Source organism: Chanodichthys erythropterus, chromosome 20 (genome assembly GCF_024489055.1).
Source record: "Chanodichthys erythropterus isolate Z2021 chromosome 20, ASM2448905v1, whole genome shotgun sequence".
NCBI lineage: Eukaryota > Metazoa > Chordata > Actinopteri > Cypriniformes > Xenocyprididae > Chanodichthys > Chanodichthys erythropterus.
The window spans coordinates 25,858,718-25,880,106 of NC_090240.1; the positions used below are offsets into that span (position 1 = coordinate 25,858,718).

Sequence of the window (21,389 nt, forward strand, 5' to 3'; positions counted from 1 at the left end):
TAATATAGTATATGAAAATTCAGTTTTATTTTTGTATTTATTAAACAAATCAGTATGCAGTAAATGTCACAATATAATGTTATTTATTTATTTATTTGTTATTAAATTGATTACATATCAATTTCCAGTTATTGTTTCTTAACCCTCTATGGTACGGTGCTGCTTCCAGGCAACATGGTCTATTTTAGTTCATTTTTAATAAAATAAGGTACCAATTGATTGATCAAACGTATCTCACGTCCATTTTGTGTCCTGTTTCAACACATGTGCATGTCACATGACTCCATATTTTCTCCAATGTTTGTATCCATTTAATCACCCACAAAAAATATGAGTCACCTCCACTGGCAAGTAAAGAAGTATTTTTAAGAACTTTACATTATATATCATCAAATGTTTTAGAGAAAATAACAAAAAATTGTGTTGCCTCAAGGCAACATTGTAACATAATGGAATCGCATAAGGCCATACAGGCATAACAGGTTTCAATACAAATGTATAATATTTGTAAGGAAAAGAGTTAGAATTATCTAAATATATTTGCATTTTCACATGATTTTGTAATGCACTTAAGAATAGTAATTCACATACAATATCTGCTTATATTATGATCTGCACATTTTCTATAGCACTTCAAAAAGGTGTAAAACACAGGTAGCACTGGCAGTTGATGAGGGTGATGATGAGGAGTTAATGAGGGGACATACTGTGATGAGGAAGTTGAAATCATAGTGACAATCCATCAGGGAGAGAGTGAGGGTGAGAGAGAAGATGGAGATAAGGATGAAGATGGATAAGATAACTTGATATAATAACATAATAATATGATGGTTTGGTAATACTTGTGTTCCACTATGGTACAATGTTGCCTGTCGCCTTACTTTTTATTAAATATGAAACTTTTAATACATTAAAAACTAGATAAATTTGTTTTTTCAAGTGTCTAATTAAAGAAATTTATGTTTTCAGTAGATATATTTCTTTTTTTACATGAAAATGCCAAATGTTTAAATTTTTCCATTGTGGTACAATGTTGCCTCGGTGCAACAAACTTATGAAAATTAAATAAATTAAACATTTAAAGTGTCCAATTTTAAGCAGGAAAAACAACACAAATAATTTTTTCCTCATTGATATCATATTGCATACCATAGAGGGTTAAGAGAGTTGTGATGGAGGAGCTGCATTATATGCACTTAAAATAGAAAGTGATTCTTTCGTTCTCCTTTGTTCAGGACAAATGTCTGCTCAGAGCAAGAGAGAATCGTCACAGCTGAGAAACAGCCATGTGTACAGGCTTTTACACGTGTGGTGAAAGTTTGGAGGCAAGGATGCACAGATCATGCTTGGTGTATGGACTATGAGAGGAGGTACTTATTTATTTGACTGTCAGATTGAAGAGCCAGTTAAACTGCTGTCAGATTGAATAGAGCTGTGATATTTTAAAAGTCGGTGCCCAGTTTTATGTGCAAGAATCCCTCTCTTCTGATTCACTATCAATAGTCCTTTTTACCCGACAGCCATTTCTCATTGGCACACATTTCAGTGCGAGCCAACTTCTAGCCACTTTTGAGAATTGGCAGAGGGCTAGCGAAAGACAGCAGTTAGAAACTGATCCTTTTGTTGAGAGACGATGGTTATTAAGGGTCTCGGATGCTTCGGGAATCAAAAGGAAGCTCAAGACTCTCAGAGCCATCAACCCCCTTGGCAATTATGGAAGGTGATTGAATAGCCCTCATGAAACAGGCACTGAGATTGCTAAATGCTGCCATTGCACTGAACAAATGCTGAACTAATTGGGTTTTAGAGCAATCTAGTCTTTCAGAAGTCTATTATTACATGACTCTCTCTTCATTTTGATTGGCCAGTTTTCATTTTCTGTGAGACTCCATGCTATTTGCCTCAAATTTTCCTAACCTAATTTTACAGTAATCATATCTTCTAATCACTTTGTAGGACTGCCTACTACATAGGCTACAGACAAGTCTACAGACAAGACTTCAAGACTACATACAAATGCTGTCCTGGATGGTCCCAGCTCAATCCAGAGACAGGCTGTATCTATCGTAAGTGTTTGCACAGTCAATTCTGTCATATTTATGATTAGACATCTAAATAACATTTGAAAAAAAACAAAAACAATTGTTGACATTTTTGCAGATTTATTAAAAAAGAAAAACTGAAATATCACATGGTCCTATGTATTCAGACCCTTTGCTCAGTATTTAGTAGAAGAGTCCATGAGTCTTTTTGGGAAAGATGCAACAAGTTTTTCACACCTGGATTTGGGGATCCTCTGCCATTCCTCCTTGCAGATCCTCTCCAGTTCTGTCAGGTTGGATGGTAAACATTGGTGGACAGCCATTTTTAGGTCTCTGCAGAGATGCTCAATTAGGTTTAAGTCAGGGCTCTGGCTGGGCCATTCAAGAACAGTCACAGAGTTGTTGTGAAGCCACTCCTTCATTATTTTAGCTGTGTGCTTAGGGTCATTGTCTTGTTGGAAGGTAAACCTTCGGCCCAGTCTGAGGTCCTGAGCACTCTGGAGAAGGTTTTTGTCCAGGATATCCCTTTACTTGGCCGCATTCATCTTTCCCTCGATTGCAACCAGTCGTCCTGTCCCTGCAGCTGAAAAACACCCCCACAGCATGATGCTGCCACCACCATGCTTCACTGTTGGGACTGTTTTGGACAGGTGATGAGCAGTGCCTGGTTTTCTCCACACATACCGCTTAGAATTAAGGCCAAAAAGTTCTATCTTGGTCTCATCAGACCAGAGAATCTTATTTCTCACCATCTTGAAGTCCTTCAGGTGTTTTTTAGCAAACTCCATGCGGGCTTTCATGTGTCTTGCACTGAGGAGAGGCTTCCGTCGGGCCACTCTGCCATAAAGCCCCGACTGGTGGAGGGCTGCAGTGATGGTTGACTTGCTATAACTTTCTCCCATCTCCTGACTGCATCTCTGGAGCTCAGCCACAGTGATCTTTGGGTTCTTCTTTACCTCTCTCACCAAGGCTCTTCTCCCCCGATAGCTCAGTTTGGCCGGACGGCCAGCTCTAGGAAGGGTTCTGGTCGTCCCAAACGTCTTCCATTTAAGGATTATGGAGGCCACTATGCTCTTAGGAACCTTAAGTGCAGCAGAATTTTTTTTGTAACCTTGGCCAGATCTGTGCCTTGCCACAATTCTGTCTCTGAGCTCTTCAGGCAGTTCCTTTGACCTCATGATTCTCATTTGCTCTGACATGCACTGTGAGCTGTAAGGTCTTATATAGACAGGTGTGTGGCTTATAATCAAACACAGCTGGACTCAAATGAAGGTGTAGAACCATCTCAAGGATGATCAGAAGAAATGGACAGCACCTGAGTTAAATATATGAGTGTCACAGCAAAGGGTCTGAATACTTAGGACCATGTGATATTTCAGTTTTTCTTTTTTAATAAATCTGCAAAAATGTCAACAATTCTGTGTTTTTCTGTTAATATGGGGTGCTGTGTGTACATTAATGAGGAAAAAAAAAAGAACTTAAATGATTTTAGCAAATGGCTGCAATATAACAAAGAGTGAAACATTTAAGGGGGTCTGAATAATTTCCTTACATATATATAGGTTTTAAAATTAAAGTGATAATGTATAGAGTTGCTGTTACTGAGGTTAATGATTCAAAGACATTATTCACTGAAGGATTGTGTAGTGAATGGCTTACATGATTAATTCAATTCCTGTTCTTCTCTGGAGGTTCCTTGAGAAGGATTCTGGCGTTGTTGTCATTGTCAATCACATAAATCATCTTTTCATCATATACTCATTTCCAGCAACATTTCAGTAGACTCTTTATTTTAGGTTCAGGATGGTTCAGAATTGTTGTTAGGGCACAATGTAACTATATTCTCTAACAATCAAATAGTAAATCATTGTGCATTGGATTCAGTCAGCATGGTGTTGAAATCCAACAGAATAGTTCACAAGATACTATTAGATAGATAAATCTCTGTAGGTTTATTCTCTACTGTCATTTCTGCTTCATGTTGTTTTGTTTTGTTTGTTTTAATGCTAAAAGGCCATAAAAAGGCAGAGCTTAACTTGTCATCAGTGGTCTTGTAAGAATCTGGAAGGCTTTGTGACCTCTTCTTGCAGTGAGCTATGATACAATGCACCTTTGTGATCATCAGAGGCAGTGGAAAGAGACAGCTGTACAGCCTTTGCCAAAAGTATTGGCAGTGACATAAATTTTGTTTCTCACAGTTTGCTGTTTCAGTATTTGTAGATTATAATTTCACACATTTCTATACTGGAAAATTTCAGAAGGCTTACTATGTAAAGGCTAAAACATTCAATAGTCAATGTTTACAGTGTTGACCCTTCTTCATAACATCTGCAACTATCTCTGGCATGCTGGATATCAGCTTCTGGGCCAAATCCTGACTGATGGCGATACATTCTTGTCTTATTAGTGCTTGAAATTGATCATAATTTGTGGACTTCTGCTTGAGGATTGACCACAGGTTCCCTTTAAGATTAAGATCCGTGGAGTTGTCTGGCCACGGATTTAAAATTTCAGTGTAATGATCTCTGAGCCACTTCATTCTCATCCTTGCCTTGTGACATGGTGCTCCATCATGCTGGAAAATGCATGGATATTTACCAAATTGCTCCTGGATTATTGGGAGAAGTTGCTCTTGCAGGACATTTTGATATCAGTCATTATTCATGGCAGTGTTTTTGGACAGAATTATGAGAGAGCCCATTGTCTTGGATGAAAATCATCTCCACACATGGATGGTCTCAGGATGCTTCACTGTTGGCATGACAAAGAACTCAGGGCAGCATTCACCTATTCTTCTCTGGACAATTGATTTTCCAGATGTCCCAATCAGTTGAAGGGGGTCTTCATCAGAGAAAAAACTATGCACCGCAGTCTATTCATTTTATTTACTTATTCATTCCTTTTTATTGAAGCATGAATTCCTTTTACATATTAATACATGTATTTATTTATTTGTAGACTATATCAAACTAAATCAAAATCAAACTAAAACCACATGAAAGGATGTAAGTCTGTTTCTCTGTTTCTTCATCTGGTTCTCACGTTTAATTGATTTAGCAGCTGAGTTGTCTTAGCAAACAGAACATCATAAATGATTTGTCACTATCATTGCTAGGTGAAATAAACAAAACAAATCATAAATAATTTGATCTTGTTGAACCAACTTTTAATATTTTCTGTGAAGATGTATTTTTCTTGTTAAATTTCCCCATAGAATGATCAGTTTGACTGTCTGCTTCTAAATCTCTTTCCTGCTCCAGCTCTCTGCCCTTATGGTGTATGCTTTAATGGGGGTGTGTGTAGAGGCCACCTGCATCAACTGTGTGACTGCCTCCCAGGATTCAGTGGATCCAACTGTCAGTATGGTGAGTGCACAAGTTATCTGAGCTTTGAACTAAGGCTCTATTTCATTCCTAAAGCACTCAATAAATGTCAGTTGGCTTGTGTAATGCATTTAAACAGACTGTGTTCCATCACTCATGATAACACTTAAATGAGATAGTTTTCCTTCCTTCCTTCCTTTATTACTGCTGAGTGTGTCTCTTGTGTGACCAGATGTGTCAAATGAATGCATTTAATATCCAATTGTACAGAGCAGATATGTTTAGGATGCTACATGTAATTTAAAGGGGTCCTTGATTTACTTTTTAAACTTTAGTTATGTTGCTGTTTGAGCATAAACAACATCTGCAAAGTTACAATGCTCAAAGTTCAATGCAAAGGGAGATTTACAGAAATCATTTAGATTTAGGAGATTTACAGATTTCCTTTTTAAGGACTACAACAAACGGCTGGTAGGGACTACAACGAGCTTCTTCCCGGGTTAGTGACATCACAAACCCCAAAATTTACATAAACCCTGCCTTCACAACAAAAGCAGTGAGGCCATGTTGGGCTGCTTTAGAGAAGAGGAAGAGTTGTTGTAGTAAAGTGTTGTTGCCATGCCGTAATTTTACTCCAGACTGCTTCACAAATGATGGATTTGCACAAAAGATGACCACACATGCTAGTCGATGAGTTGAATCAACTCCACAGCAACTATATAAAGTGTCCGATTCCGGTTTGAACAATGGAACACCGTTACTGACAATTGTCATTTTGGCTGCGTGAGATTCTCCAGCTTTGTTGTTGTTGAGCAACCAAATCATGAGCTGTTAAAGCTCCGCCCACTTCTGGAAAGGGGGCCGGGAGCAGCAGCTCATTTGCATTTAAACTGACATACACTAAAATGCCGTGTTTTGGCTCGTACTAAAAAAGGGGCAAATTTGACAAGATATAATAAATGATCTGTGGAGTATTTTGAGCTGAAACTTCACAGACACATTCTAGGGGACACCAGAGACTAATATTAGATCTTGTGAAAGGGGCATATATAGGTCCTGTTTAAACAATGTTGTGATGCCAAATTCACTTTTTAAAAGCTAATGCCTAAATTAGCTTCTAAAATGATTGACTTTAGTTTAATTTAGAATTTAATTTATGTTGGTTATTTGTTGTGAGTCGTGACTGTTTTATATTTTTTGTGGACATAAACACAGTGCTAGTCGGATAGTTAAATGAGTTCTGAAAGTTTCATAAATGTTATGTTATGAATTTTGCAATTTACAGCATCTTGCAGGACTTAAAATATGTGAAGATATTTTACTGCAGTTAACAAAGCTTTTTTGATTTACTGTAGTCACAAATTTACATGTCACATTCATTGTAAAAACCATCTTTTTAGTAGGCTACTTTATAGTGCAGCAGAACCTTATTGAATTTCGTTCAGTGTCCAGCTGTTTCACCGCACTTTTCTGTGAAATTCAACATGCTATGAAGCACCTCCAACCCTTGTATCAGAATATATGTTGCCCTCCCAAAGGGCTTCTCACTTTCATTATTGTATCCTCCTCCAGACTTTTAAGTCTGTTCATACTGCTTTGCTCATTTTGTTCCTCCACACTTCCACTGCTTTCCTACAGAACAGCCTCCAGGTGCATCGGTAGAACACAAGCACTCTAAGGTCACAGCAGGGCTGATGGGGCAGTGAAACCCCTCTCCTTACACTGTCGGATCAGTGTTCCCTTATGGCACTTTTGTGGAAGTGAGTGTGAGAATAAAGTTCTGGAAGAGAGTCAGGCTTCTCTGTGAAGTGACTGTGATTTAGAGCAGATCTCTGGAGGGTTCGGGGGTCCTTCTGCACAGCTGCATTGTCTGTGTGGGTGGGAAAATCATGCAGGTTACCAAAGACCTTCTGGCTGCTGTAGAATTTGTTAAAATGTAAGGAAACAAAGAGTGTAACGTGTGATTATTTCAGATTAACTACAGCAGTGTTGGATGTTCAGAGGTGTAAAAATCTAATTCAGTGTCACAAGAAATACTCAAGGCCTGATTAGATGGTCTTTTATTTTGAAAAGTCACAAAAATTTTAGAGATTTGTTGCATTTTAGATCTGTTATATATTTTAAATTCGTTATCAATATTTAGTTGCTTCTGTTCATTTAGTTCTGTTTTCAACTAATTTCTTTTTATAAATGATGGCTTATTCTAGTATTTTAAGTGCCTTTGTACACGTTTAAGTTTAATACACCCTGAAAAACAGTTTGCTCATCTTAGCGTGCTTAAGCTGGTCTCCCATTGGTTAATTATGTAATTTAAAAGATATTGTCCCCTCACATAGCCTTAACATAGTTACTTTTTGTTTGGTAGTTTGTATAGCTAACTACTTTTTGTGAAACAGCTTGTTTTTAACAACTTAATCATGAGGAGATTGTAGCTTAGCATGCTAGCATAATAATAACAAAGCTTTCAACACTGCAGTGTATAGCATATTGGCAGGTTGTAACATTTAATAAGCTAGTTTCCTTGTCTTTGATAGACAACAGGTGTTTGAAACATATACAATACCTAACACCAAGCAAGAGGCAGTACAGAGGAATCTGAACATTATTGATTACTATTCTCTCCTTTACCTTGTAATCAACACAATGTGAGAAATTCAGTTTTTGGCCAAATAACATCTTCTGATGTTCTTCTAATGGCACTATCAAATGTGGACACTGGTGAAAGTTTGTGTTGTAAAGTAAAATATAGCTGGCAGAGCCCACAGAACATGTGCAGACACATCCTGCTGGACGAATTTTATAATACTGTGTGACAAATTAGTGTCTTACAGACATTAATGTTAACCACTGCTGACAGAAAAAAAAAAAAAAATGTATTACAAAAGAAGGACATGAGAACTTGGAAATGTTGAAGATTGTTTTTGTGCTTCACATTTCCATCTAGTTCATACAACAAATCCACCCAAGTTATTTTTGTAGAAAAGCGTAATCTACTTAATTTAATTACAATTTAATTATGTTCCACCAAAACTGTTGTTTTGTGAAAAAGATTGGTTACTCTTTATTTTGACTGTCCACTTTAAAGGTGCCATCGAACATTTTTTTTACAAGATGTAATATAAGTCTAAGGTGTCCCCTGAATGTGTCTGTGAAGTTTCAGCTCAAAATACCCCAAATTAATTTTTTTAACTGCCTATTTTGGGGCATCTTTACATATGAGCCGATTTATGCTGTTCTGCCCCTTTAATTCTTGTGCTCCACGCCCACGGAGCTCGCGCTTGCCTTGAACAGTGCATAAACAAAGTTTACACAGCTAATATAACCCTCAAATGGATCTTTACAAAGTGTTCGTCATGCATGCGGCATGTATACGTCGGATTATGTGAGTATTGTACTTATTTGGATGTTTACATTGATTCTGAATGAATTCTTCTGGTTATAAGTATACCTTTGCAACTACGTCAACTTATTCTACTTACCCGAACCCTAACACCTAACTCTAACCTAACAGTCTATTACAGTCTACTAATACTCTAATGAGAGTTAGTTTGAATGTAGTTGCAAAGTTACTTAATAGTTAGTAGAATGTCTAAAATGGACCATTGAAAGTATAACCAAAAGATTTGATCTAGTTTTTGGAAAGCTCCCCTAAGAAACAGTGGAATCGCAGAAATGTTGGATTGTATGTTGAGATATGTATGGTCAATATCCCCGAAATGTAATTCCATTTTTATTGTTTAAACACTGTCTCACAGTTTCCATCTGGTCAGTATTCCGTTTTTTCCAAAGGGATGCTATGGGTTATTAGCAAAGATAAACCAAGATTATTTTCCTGGAAATGCGAGAGGAAAGCCTTTTCCTAAAGAAATCATTCAGAGTTCTGAAGTTATTACAGGGTCAGTGACGTGAGGTGATTGAGATGTTCTGACCGCTCAGTTTAGTAGCCTTGAATGGTGACAATTGATAGTATGTTTATTGCATTTTTTAAAATAATATTTTCTAAGTAATTGTAACATTTATTTTCCAGTTTTTATTTTCATGTTAGTTGATTCAAGATAATTACTATAAATAATTCTTGAATTTTCTTCAAGACATTTGGAATTTTTAGTTATTTCCTTTTGGCCTCCTCTGACCTCAGTCATGGTCTTTTTAGTCAAATGATTGTGTTGGACATACAAACCCCAGCAGTTGGTCTGCCTTCTGTCTCCAGATCTGCTGCCTTGTGAAGATTGCATGTGATGATTCCCATGGTGCTGCATGACCTGTGGTTATGGACGTGATGATACTGACCTCTTTTGTCTCGTGGGTCTGATGGAATGACTCTCATTCCTGTAGTCAAACGAAGTGTTCAATCAGTATCCCTTAATGACACTCACATCATTGAGCAGACCTCGTATTAATCCTACCAGAGATGTGACCTCAGAGCTCTCTGAGCCCTGATAGTGATCGCTGACTGTAAGAACAAATGTTTGGAAGACATGCTGTGGTATTCTCTCACAATCCTCAGACATCAGTCACACCACATGTATCAAGCTGGAGGAAGTGTTTTGGCCTAACGTCAGTGAAAATCATCAACAATAGGGCAAAAGAAAATCCCCAAATCCCAGTTCTCATGTATGCCAAGCGCTTAATGCAGATTTATGCTGCTTTGTGTCCTGTGCTGTCCATTTGTCTTGAAGAACATCTTGAGAATTGTTGTCTTCAATTGATGGCACAACAAAAGCCCTTTCTTTTACAGTAATAGCATTATCCATTTTGTCCTGATCCGATAATTTATCATTCAAGGAGTGGTAGAAGAATAGATTGGTGTGCAGTAATTCATCGTAATAGAGGGGAAACCTGTTCGATAATGTAATGGGATTTGTCAAGGATGATTTCGGATATACTTCAGAGAAACTGTTTGACTTGACACAGTTTGAGTTTCAAAAATCACTTTAAGCCCCATTGGCGCAGTAACTGATTTTATCGTAATCAGTTCACTAAGCGTGTATGTGAAAAAAATTGTGTGTATAAACTTTTCTTACAAACAAATCTTGATTCACTAATGCCTTTCATTCTAAAATTGATTCTAAATTTATGAAAAATGTAGGAATAACTGATGCAAACACGTGCTCAAAAATCATATAGCCTTATAATTGTTTCGATTAAATTTTATACATGAAATTTCATCTTAAATTCATCATATTTATCCCTCTTGGATGAAATTGTGGAGCCCCCCCCTAAGGCCGAGGGCCTCTAGAATTGTCACCACCTTTCACCGCGGTAGCGACGGCCCTGCATATGATTTATGAAGGGATACATGAAAAAAACACAAAAAAATCCATAAAAATAGGGCCCAATACTGTATTAATTTAATGGAATTTTCTGTATTTATTTTTTACAGGGTTTATTTTTTTTTACCTGTATTTAGAATTTTTCACTTCATTGGGACATATGAGCTACCAGTACATTTTCCGTTATTTTACGGATTTATTTTTTACAGTAGGCCTGCAAAGATGGTGCACTCCTATTACTTATGAATGGGAGAAACTGCAACGGTGGTGGAATGGTGGAATATGTCCTGCCTTCTAAACAAACGAGCCAATCGCTGATGACCTGAGACGCATGATTAGGACTATTAGCATTGGCATGGTCTAGCTTGAAAAATAAGCTTTTTTTAATGCTATTTGAGCATAAGAAACAACATTTATGGGACAGTGCATGTCAGATTTTGTTGTTGATTTGAAATATGTTATTTAATTGTGAGTTTGGCAAGCAGTTTTTGAGATTTCAGGAATCTCCCATTCAAATAGATAGTAATTAAGTTTGTCTTATGTGACCAGTCCTAGTTGACGTGTGCTGTAAATTTCAGCACATAGGGGCCGTTTACACTACATAATTTTCATGTAAAAATGCAAACTTTTGAAAATGGTTTCAAAGTGCAATTTTTTGCAAAACTATACCCATATCGTCTCTGTGTAAACTACAAAAACACAAATTTTGGAAAACAGTGACATCCTGACAACTACTGGCTTAGCATCAATAATACAGCGTTTCTGGTTGTTTTCGCAGATCCGTGTAAACAGGGATCGTTTTGACAGCGTTGTCGTCTGTACTCGAAACTTTTCAAAAATGCAAATTCTGTATTTAGTACATCCTTGTTGTGTAAACGTACACATACAGTGCTGCTTGAAAGTTTGTGAACCCCTTGCGGAATCTTTGAAAATGTGAATCATTTTAACAAAATAAGAGGGAGCATGTCATTTTTTATTTAGTACTGTCCTGAGTAAGATATTTTACATAAACGATGTTTACATGAAGTCCACAAGACAAAACCTTGGTGCAAAATTTCAGCCACTACAAGCCAGTCCCACAATGAGCTTTCCTCAGGACGTGCCGTTTCTGGGTCTGTAGCTTTAAATGCTAATGAGGAGGAGAGAGGCGGGGCAAGGTGGAGGGTGGGTGTGGCCTTAACCAGCTTGCGGCCACGGTACCATGCGCTAATGTTGACAGTGGATGTATCGCAATGGCTCGTAGACACGCAGTCGTTCAGCTTTTCATCGAATCTGATCCGGATGGAGAAGCACCAGATGAAGAAGACGCAACTCAGCGGCTACAGCAGGATGTCTCCGAATGGTTAGTTTAAAACATTGTGTCTGGATACGATACGGTACTTTAGTTGGTTTATGTATGCTGTTACAGTTATTATCATTTAGCTAATGCTAGCCTACATTGTTGGCTTTTCATGTTGCTGTGATTTGCTATTGGGTATATATATGATATAAAATAATCGATAAATCGATATAAAATAGTCAGACCTCTGCCATTATTACAAATACCTTTTCGGATAGGTGCCTTTGTGGAAAATGTGCTACCATGCCAGCATCATTTATTTGTTTACATATTTTATATTTCATAAATCTTAAAAGTTTTTACAATCTTATTACAGTTACATCAAGCTCTGCAATCTGGAAATGTGGATATCGCGTGCGCCATAACACCAACAGCAGAACGAATCTCACTGTAGTAGCTCATTTTCTCATGGGCGGGCAAAGTAGAGAAAGGGGAGGTAACCTTTCAACTTATTATGACATATAGGCAAGATTCCAGATTGGGTCGTCTGAGCTTTCATTTTCCCAATTTACCCAGGGCTCGGTTTACACCCATCGCCTTTTCTAGCCACTGGGGGACCATATGCAGGCTAGGGGAACTCATATTGATGTTAAAGGTGCCTTAGAATCAAAAATTAAATTGACCTTGGCATAGTTGAATAACAAGAGTTCAATACATGGAAAAGACATACATTGCGTTTCAAACTCCATTGCTTCTGTTGCTTAAATGAACACTCCACTTTTTTTTGAAAATAGGCTCATTTTCCAACTCCCCTAGAGTTAAACAGTTGAGTTTTACCATTTACGCAGCGCCCGTGAGCCCCTGCTTGCACAGGGAGCGTGCCTTGCAACCATGGAGACGTTTGTGAGAAGAGACGCTGCGTAATATCATTGCACTGCTGCAGCCATGATACGGCAGCAAAGTTCCTTGATTATTACGCCTGAATGAGAGTATAGTTCCTAGACATATCAGCCTAGAAAATCGCAGCTTTTCATTTTCTGTCGGTCTTAGTACACGATGTAACTACAGAAGAGTCAAGTTTTAAACAGGAAAAATATCAAAACTCTTTGGTCATTTTTAAGCGCGATGCTAACGGTCTAATCAGAATAAATGAACTATGCTAAGCTATGCTAAAAGTGGTACCGCCAGACCCGGAGATCGGCTGAATGGATTCATAAATGGTAAAACTCAACTGTTTAACTCTAGGGGAGTTGGAAAGTGAGCCTATTTTCAAAAAAAGTGGAGTGTTCCTTTAAAAAGGGCAGTACTAAATGAAAAAAAAGAAGAAAAAAAGATATTTAAACTATATAAGGCAAGGCAAGGAAATTTTATTTGTATAGCACATTTCATACACAATGGTAATTCAAAGTGCTTTACATAAAGAAGAAGAATAAAAATAGAACATAAGGAATAGAAATAACAGTATTTAAAATGCATTAAAAGTCAGAAACATGATGATACATAAAAGATATAAAAATACATTAAAAATGAAATAAAAACAGGAAAAGATTTTAAAGAATAAAAAGATAATACGTATAAAATAAAGTGCAAACAGTTCGGACATAACACAGTGCTCAATCAGCAAATGCATAGGTAAAAAGATGTGTTTTGAGTCTGGATTTGAATGTGGCTACTGTTGGAGCACACCTGATCTCTTCTGAAAAGTGGTTCCAGCTGCGGCTGGCGCAACAGCTAAAAGCAGACTCTCCCTGCTTTGAGTGAGCCCTTGGTATTTTTAAGTGAGTTGATCCTGATGATCTGAGTGATCTGTTATATTCTATGAGCATATCTGCAATGTATTGAGGTCTTAGGCCATTGAGTGATTTATAAACAAGCAACAGTACTTTAAAATCAATTCTAAATGCAACTGGAAGCCAGTGCAAGGACCTGAGGACTGGTGTGATGTGTTCATGTTTTCGGGTTCTGCTCAGAATCCTGGCAGCAGCGTTCTGTACGAGCTGCAGCTGTCTTATGGTCTTTTTGGGAAGACCAGTGAGGAGCCCATTACAATAATCCACCCTGATGGTCAAGTCAAGTCAAGTCAAGTCAAATTTATTTATATAGCGCTTTTACAATTGGTAATTGTTTCAAAGCAGCTTTACATATTAGAAGCACAGAAAAAAAGGGAAGTGGTTAAAACTGTACAAACAAGCGTGGTAATATGTAACATATACAAGATGGTGCTACATTAAGCCAATGTCGGCTGACTTCCAGGGGTGGAAAAAACCCCCTAGGAGAAAAACCCAGCGTGCTAGCACTGGGAAAAAAGTCCTAGGAGGGAAAAAACCCCTTGGAAGATATATATATGTAAATGTATATGGAGATCAAAATCTGAATTGTACATTTTTATTATAGAGATTAAAAATCGATTATATATAAATATATGTAAGCGGATACGGGGATTAAAAATCTGAATTATAGATGCAGCCAGAATTGGATCTTTAGGCCCATTGTCTCCTGGGCTACGTTGTAGTCAGGTCCAGATGCAGGTTCTCCATCTGATCTGGATACGGCCTGGATCCAGCACCCGGCAAACCTCAGGATAAGCAGAGAGACAGATATTAGCGTAGATGCCATTCTTATTCTGATGTACAGGTATATCTAGTGTTATAGGAAATGTTCTCGGTTCCGGCCGACCTAATTATTGCAGCGTAACAATCCTTTAACGGATTTGAAAAATGTTAATGTATTGATAATGTGTTATGGTGATGAAAGCATGAACAAGTTTCTCTAAGTCTTGACTGGAGACAAAGCATCTAATTTTTGCAATATTTTTGAGATGATAATATGCTGATTTAGTTATTGTCTTTACATGGCTACTGAAACTCAGGTCTGACTCCAAAATCACACCAAGATTCCTGACTTGATTTTTAGTTGTTTGACCCCTAGAGTGAAGGTACATGTTCACTTTGAGAACCTCATCTTTGTTTCCAAACACAATGACTTCAGTTTTGTCTTTGTTTAACTGAAGGAAGTTTAGGCACATCCAATTTTTAATTTCATCAATGCATTGACACAGGGAGTCAATGGGGCTGTAGTCGTTGGGTGATAGGGCTAGGTAAATCTATATATAATCTGTCTATATCTATATATTAGAGAAATTTGGACATCTTTATCCTATTCAAAAGTTTTCACCCCTGACTCTCAATGCATCGTGTTTCCTTTTGGAGCATTAGTGAATGTTTGAACCTTTTTTAATAGTTGTGTTTGAGTCCCTCAATTGTCCTCAGTGTGAAAAGAGTGACTTACAGTCACTGCTGGAAAGGGTTCAAATACATGCTATTTTTTTGTCTTATGAACCATATGTAAACATTTTTTATGTAAAATATCTTATTCAGGACAGTGCTACATAACAAATAATAATGCATATTGTATGATCCCTCTTATTTTGTTAAAATTATTCACATTTTCATAGATTCTGCAAGGGTTCACAAACTTTCAAGCAGCACATTGTATGGTACAACAAAACAGGCCAATGTGTGGTCCTTTGATGCACTTTGCGTCATGAATCACAACTGAGGCAAACCGTGTCTAATAGTCTGGCTGAGGTGTCTGGTGTAGTCTTAATGCGGTTCCCTCAATGGATTTCATTACATGGAGAAGCTGTGAATCAAATTTTAAATGGACATGTTGGACATGACAGTTTCTTTCTTGAAGTATTTTCAGAGGCTAAAGCATAATTGATGGTTTTAACATTAGACTAGGGCTGTAGTCAATTCCACCTTTGTCGAGTCCAAGTCAAGTCCAAGTCCAAAAGGTTCGAGTCCAAGTCAAGACCGAGTCCAAAGAGGTTCAAGTCCAAGTCAAGTCCAAGTCCAAAAGGTTCGAGTCCAAGTCAAGTCCGAGTCCAAATGAGACAGTCAAGACAGAGACAGAAAAAAAAAATCCTCTTCAAAACCTTCGTACATAACTATTGATAATTTATGTGATGTGAGAGACAGCATATCTTAGATTCTAAAATAATAATTTTGCATTATTATTTTTTGCATTATTACATTTTTAAATTCTCTACAACTGTGGTTCCCAAACATTTTACAGTCGCGTACACCCTGAGGCATTTAACATTCTTCTGCATACCCCTTCTCTTCCACTTAGACTGCTGCAATCACACCTTTAATTGTCCATTAAGGGACAATATTTTCCCCTTTAAACTGATTGTGCATTACAGTGCTTTTTTTTACCTCTATAAATACCTTTTATAAAATAAATCAATGTTTTAAATTAAAAATGTCCAAAAGAAAAATAAGCAATGATGTTATAATGTGTGATACTTTTAAATTGAACTAAAACTGCCACTAGGTGGCGGTAAGTCACTGTCTTAATGAGTGAGTCATCAAATCATTCAATTCATTCATTCATTCATTCATTCAGTAACGACACAAGTGGATGTATTTTTGAAAGGGTAATTGAATAATTGACTCTCATGGTTTTTTACACAGCCACAGATTTGTTCACAAAACATCAATATGAATCGCAGTTCTGCTGTGGCTTTTGTTTGAACTAGACATGCGCTGATTTCAATTTTCTTGGCTGATTCCGATTTCCGATTTTTGGATAGTGTGATCTGCCGATACCTATTTTTGCCGATTCTGATTTTCTTTCTAAGAACTATAATTGACAGCATATACAAACAAAAATCTACCTTTCTTCAACACAAAGTTTTATTTTCATAAAAAAAGTAAAACTCAGTAATAAAATAAGAACAAATAAAAAAATTCCAAACAGCAAATAAATGCAATAGAATAGAGAGCAATGAAACTAAGTTTTTCAGGTTAAGTAGGTTTTTATTTAGATAAGAAATACTACAGAAATTAAAGTAATCAAATGTAAAATAACACATCCACGTTGGTTACCTTAATTTCTGTATTTTTTATTGTAAATATTAAATACAGACTTATTCTTACCATTAAAGTTAAAAACGTATTCAGTCAAGAGCAGAAAGTGATTTTCTTTGTCTTTTGTTCTTTAAATAACATGTCAGACAGCAGCAGGAATATTGGACTGCTGTCCCTTTAAGAGTTGCGTTCTCTTAGCTATTTAACGATCCAAAACTGACTGTGTTTATCTGAATAATTGCCAAGACGAGCATTTTGACATAATTTTGTATGTATTTAATATTTTAAGTGCATTAAGCCACTCATTTTGGTAATTGTGACTCTGTTTGACTTCGGTCTCTGTTTGAGACTAAGCGTGGCTTATTCGCATGATCAGTGGTGCGCGCGCTTTCGGTGTGAGCACGAAACCTGCAGGAACCGGAGCGAATGAGACGAGTGAGAGAGAGGAAGCGCCCGCGCGAGTGTGTGTCACTTCACCGTGAGAGAAGAGAGCGAGAATGCGCAGCTGACGTTACTGCCTGTGCCGCTGATAACAAAAAAGATCGGCTCGTAATCGGTAAGAAGTGAGACTGAAAAACTGGACTCGGTCGAGACCAATTAGGACTTGTGGCGAGACCAATGACCAAGTCCGAGACAAGTCCGAGTGCAAATATCACCGAGTCCGAGACAACAGAAAAACGTCTCGAGTCCGGACTCGAGTCCAAGTCCGGACTCGAGTACTAGTACAGCACTACATTAGACTGTCTGAGTTTGTTTTGAGTTCAGGAATCTTGGGCATTATACAGTAGCTAGTGTTGTCAACATATGTTGCATTTCTACTGAAACAGCCCTTTTCAACCTATTTGTCTAAAAATTGTGATTTTCTATAAAGTGCCAAACTGAGCGTTCTGGGTGTGTTTGTGGGTGTCCTTCACTGTGTCAGTGATGAGTGCTCTATCAGAACCAATGCAAACATCCTGTAGGCACTCTGTCACGAGAGAGGTGGCTACTGCGATGATATAAACAATCATGCAGTCAAGATTTGCTATATGGTACAGTACTGTATGAGTATTCTGTGGATAAAGTTGGATATCCAACATTATATATAGAGCTGTGTGGTTAATATATTTTTTGATGAGTGTACTGTATGTATGTAAAGTTGGATGTAATTTATTTCAAACTTTTAATATATCACTAGGGGGTAATATATAGGTTACATTTTGTGATGATATAGACAATCAGGCAGTTGAGATTTGCTAGTGTATACTGCTTTAATGATCCCTCTTTAAAGGTGCCGTATAACGTCTTTTTAAAAGATGTAATATAAGTCTAAGGTGTCCCCTGAATGTTCCTGTGTAGTTTCAGCTCAAAATACCCCATAGTTTTTTTTTTATAATTTTTTTTTTAACTGCCTACTTTGGGGCATCATTAACTATGCGCCAATTCATGTTGCTGCCCCTTTAATTCCTCACGCTCCCCTCCCCAGGAGCCCGCGCTTGCCTTAAACAGCATAAACACAGTTCACACAGCTAATATAACCCTCAAAATGGATCTTTACAAAGTGTTCGTCATGCAACATGTCTAATCGCGTAAGTAATGTATTTATTTGGATGTTTACATTTGATTATGAATGAGTTTGAGGCTATGCTCTGTGGCTAACGGTTAATGCTACACTGTTGGAGAGATTTATAAAGAGTGAAGTTGTGTTTATGAATTATACAGACTGCAAGTGTTTAAAAAATGAAAATAACGACAGTCTTGATAACGACAGACCGTGAATACAGTAAGAAACAATGGTAACTTTAACCACATTTAACAGTAGATTAGCAACATGCTAACGAAACATTTAGAAAGACAATTTACAAATATCACAAAAAATATCATGTTATCATTGATCATGTCAGTTATTATTGCTCCATCTGCCATTTTTCACTATCGTCCTTGCTTGCTTACCTAGTGTGATGATTCAGCTGTGCACATCCAGACGTTAATACTGCCTGCCCTTGTCTAATGCCTTGAACATGGGCTGGCATATGCAAATATTGGGGGCGTACATATTAATGATCCCGACTGTTACTTAACAGTCGGTGTTATGTTGAGTTTCATCTGTTCTTCGGAGGTCTTTTAAACAAATGAGATTTATATAAGGAGGAGGAAACAACAGTGTTTGAGACTCACCGTATGTCATTTCCATGTACTGAACTCTTGTTTCATGTAGCATTGACATTTTCCAGTTCCCAAAGAAAGAAAATAAATATTATTCTTGCTGTTATCTACTTACCCCCTGTATCTTTGTGTCATTAAGTACAGTTGCAATTTTTCTTTTTTTTTTTTTTTGTCTGTAGTATCTACGGAAAGTTCAATCCCGAAATGAGTTTGATAAAGGAGGAAATACTTCAGCAATTTGCCATATCATTGAGCCCCTGATACAAGACAAATGCTGGTCATGCTCTCACATTCCTAGATAAATATAATATCCTTGACGTTTTCCATGACTCTGCTGACTATGCCACAAATACTTACCAACGACATATTCTGAAAGAATTAGTAGGGACAGATACAGCATACTTTTCAGATTTTGAAACATAAAATATGCTGTTTTGTGTTCATGAACATAACCACTCTAACCACACACTTTGTTAAGTGACTGTAATTTAATTCACAGACCTTTGGAGTACTAGCAGCAGAAGCAGGTGATGTATTTTAGCATGAAAGCTATAGGGACTCATATATCTTGAAGCTTTACATTAAAACCATGCAGGGCAGAGTGACAGCTTTGATTAATGCAGTGTGGGTGATTTGTTTTTTTTTTTCTTCTGCACTCTTCCTGTGATAGATGCTTTGGAGGGACACTTAAGGTGATTGTAAATAGTGCTTGTAAAACAGAAATTTATGCTTGAGTGATTCATAATTATTGCTCTGGAAATGTATACATATGAATGTGATTAAATATGAATGCATTTTATATTATTTCTTAGGGCTGCAAACCAATTTTCTTGCAGAATCAGTTTCATTAAAAAATACTGGAACGAATCAATCCGTTAACGGTTTTTGTAGTGCATTCCTCCACCGATGTGGAGGGAATAACATACTACCTTCAATGGTGCTTCAACACCACTACTGAATTACATTTTTACTGAACAACATATAATTTGTATATGTGAGTATTTAGTGTTACCAAGAGTTTAAGTACATTTATTTGAAAAGCTCAGTAAATGTTAACTTCATAGAGTAGACAATAATCTTTATTCCTGGACTATATGACGCCTGCTATGAAAATGGAAGACATCCAACTTCCTCTAGAACCTGCTGAAAATATGAGTTTGTGTAACTCTCATTAATTACCCTTAATATGAGAGGGAACATGATGTTATCACTCTATGAAGTGAAATTAGTCTGTTTTCTCTTTCCCCCTCATTCGTTACTTTGCTTATGTCTCTGGTCTGTCATGATGGGGTATTACTTGGGAAGTCACTTACCTGTGAGGGAATTGCAGCAAGGCTCATATTGCCCAGATAATGGCTTATTAGGAGATCAGGATTCTGTGTTGGCACTGGGTTACTTGAAGATAGAAAAGGAAGCTCGTCCAGAAAGTTTGTTTTTTTTTTTTGGCAGGAAAGATTTATCCCAAATGATAAAGTCACACAAACACATATATCAGCAGTAATCAGCAGTACTAAGACAGTATAGTCTGAATAATTAGAGGTTTCCCTCGTGGGGATTCAAAAATATACACCTTAATATTAAATAACAAGGCTGAAGCTTAGATGCAATCAAGAGTTTATGAGGATCATTATTCTTCTGACAGAATCTATCTATGTCATCTCTCTTTTTCAAAGGCCACATACATATAAAGCATGTTCTGGTTTGTTCTGTAGGTTATGTTGTTGTGTAATTCTGTATCAAATTACTTTTCATAAAATTTTCACCATAATTCATTATAAGCCTATTTAGTGAAGCTAGCCAAACCACTGTTTGGTGTTTCATTACATGAGATCTCATTAAGTTTAGTATACACTGGCCATTTTCCACTGCAAAAAACAGGCATCCATCCATCAACCAACCAACCAACCACGTTTATACAAATTTGTTTTAAAAATAAACATGCCTTTTTTCTAACTTAGAATAAGAAAAAAGAGACACTGTATTTCTTGAAATACTGAAATTACAGGTAATTTTAGAATTGTTTTCTAGGCCTTGAAAAGACATTGATATTTCTCTGGGATCGAGTAAAACTTGCACCCAGTGAGGTCTGTTTTGTGAATGAATCAAGTTCACAAATTACAAATCACAAATCAGTTTAAATAACTCATTTGCAAAAATCTTGTACTCCTCACCCCAAGAGCTCGCGCTTGCCTTAAACAACATAAAAAAAGTTATATATAACAAACAGCTAATATAACCCTCAAAATGGATCTTTACAAAGTGTTCATCATGCAGCATGTCTAATCCCGTAAGCACAGTGTTTCTTTTGATGTTTACATTGATTCTGAATGAGTTTGAGGCTATGCTCCGTGGCTAACGGCTAATGCTACACTGTTGGAGAGATTTATAAAGAATGAATTTGTGTTTATGAATTATACAGACTGCAAGTGTTTAAAAATGAAAATAACGACAGT

The 21,389-nt window shown here is 37.0% G+C and overlaps 1 protein-coding gene across 1 annotated transcript in view; it reads left to right on the plus strand.

The window, feature by feature from the left end:
* The first annotated feature begins 1,633 nt into the window (after window positions 1–1,633).
* megf6a (multiple EGF-like-domains 6a) overlaps window positions 1,634–21,389 on the plus strand; it is a 79,734-nt gene continuing 59,978 nt past the window's right edge. The window contains exons 1-2 of the mRNA XM_067370509.1: window positions 1,634–1,720; window positions 5,257–5,407. Coding sequence (XP_067226610.1) covers window positions 1,634–1,720; window positions 5,257–5,407 — 238 coding nt within the window. The remainder of the gene's footprint in view (window positions 1,721–5,256; window positions 5,408–21,389) is intronic.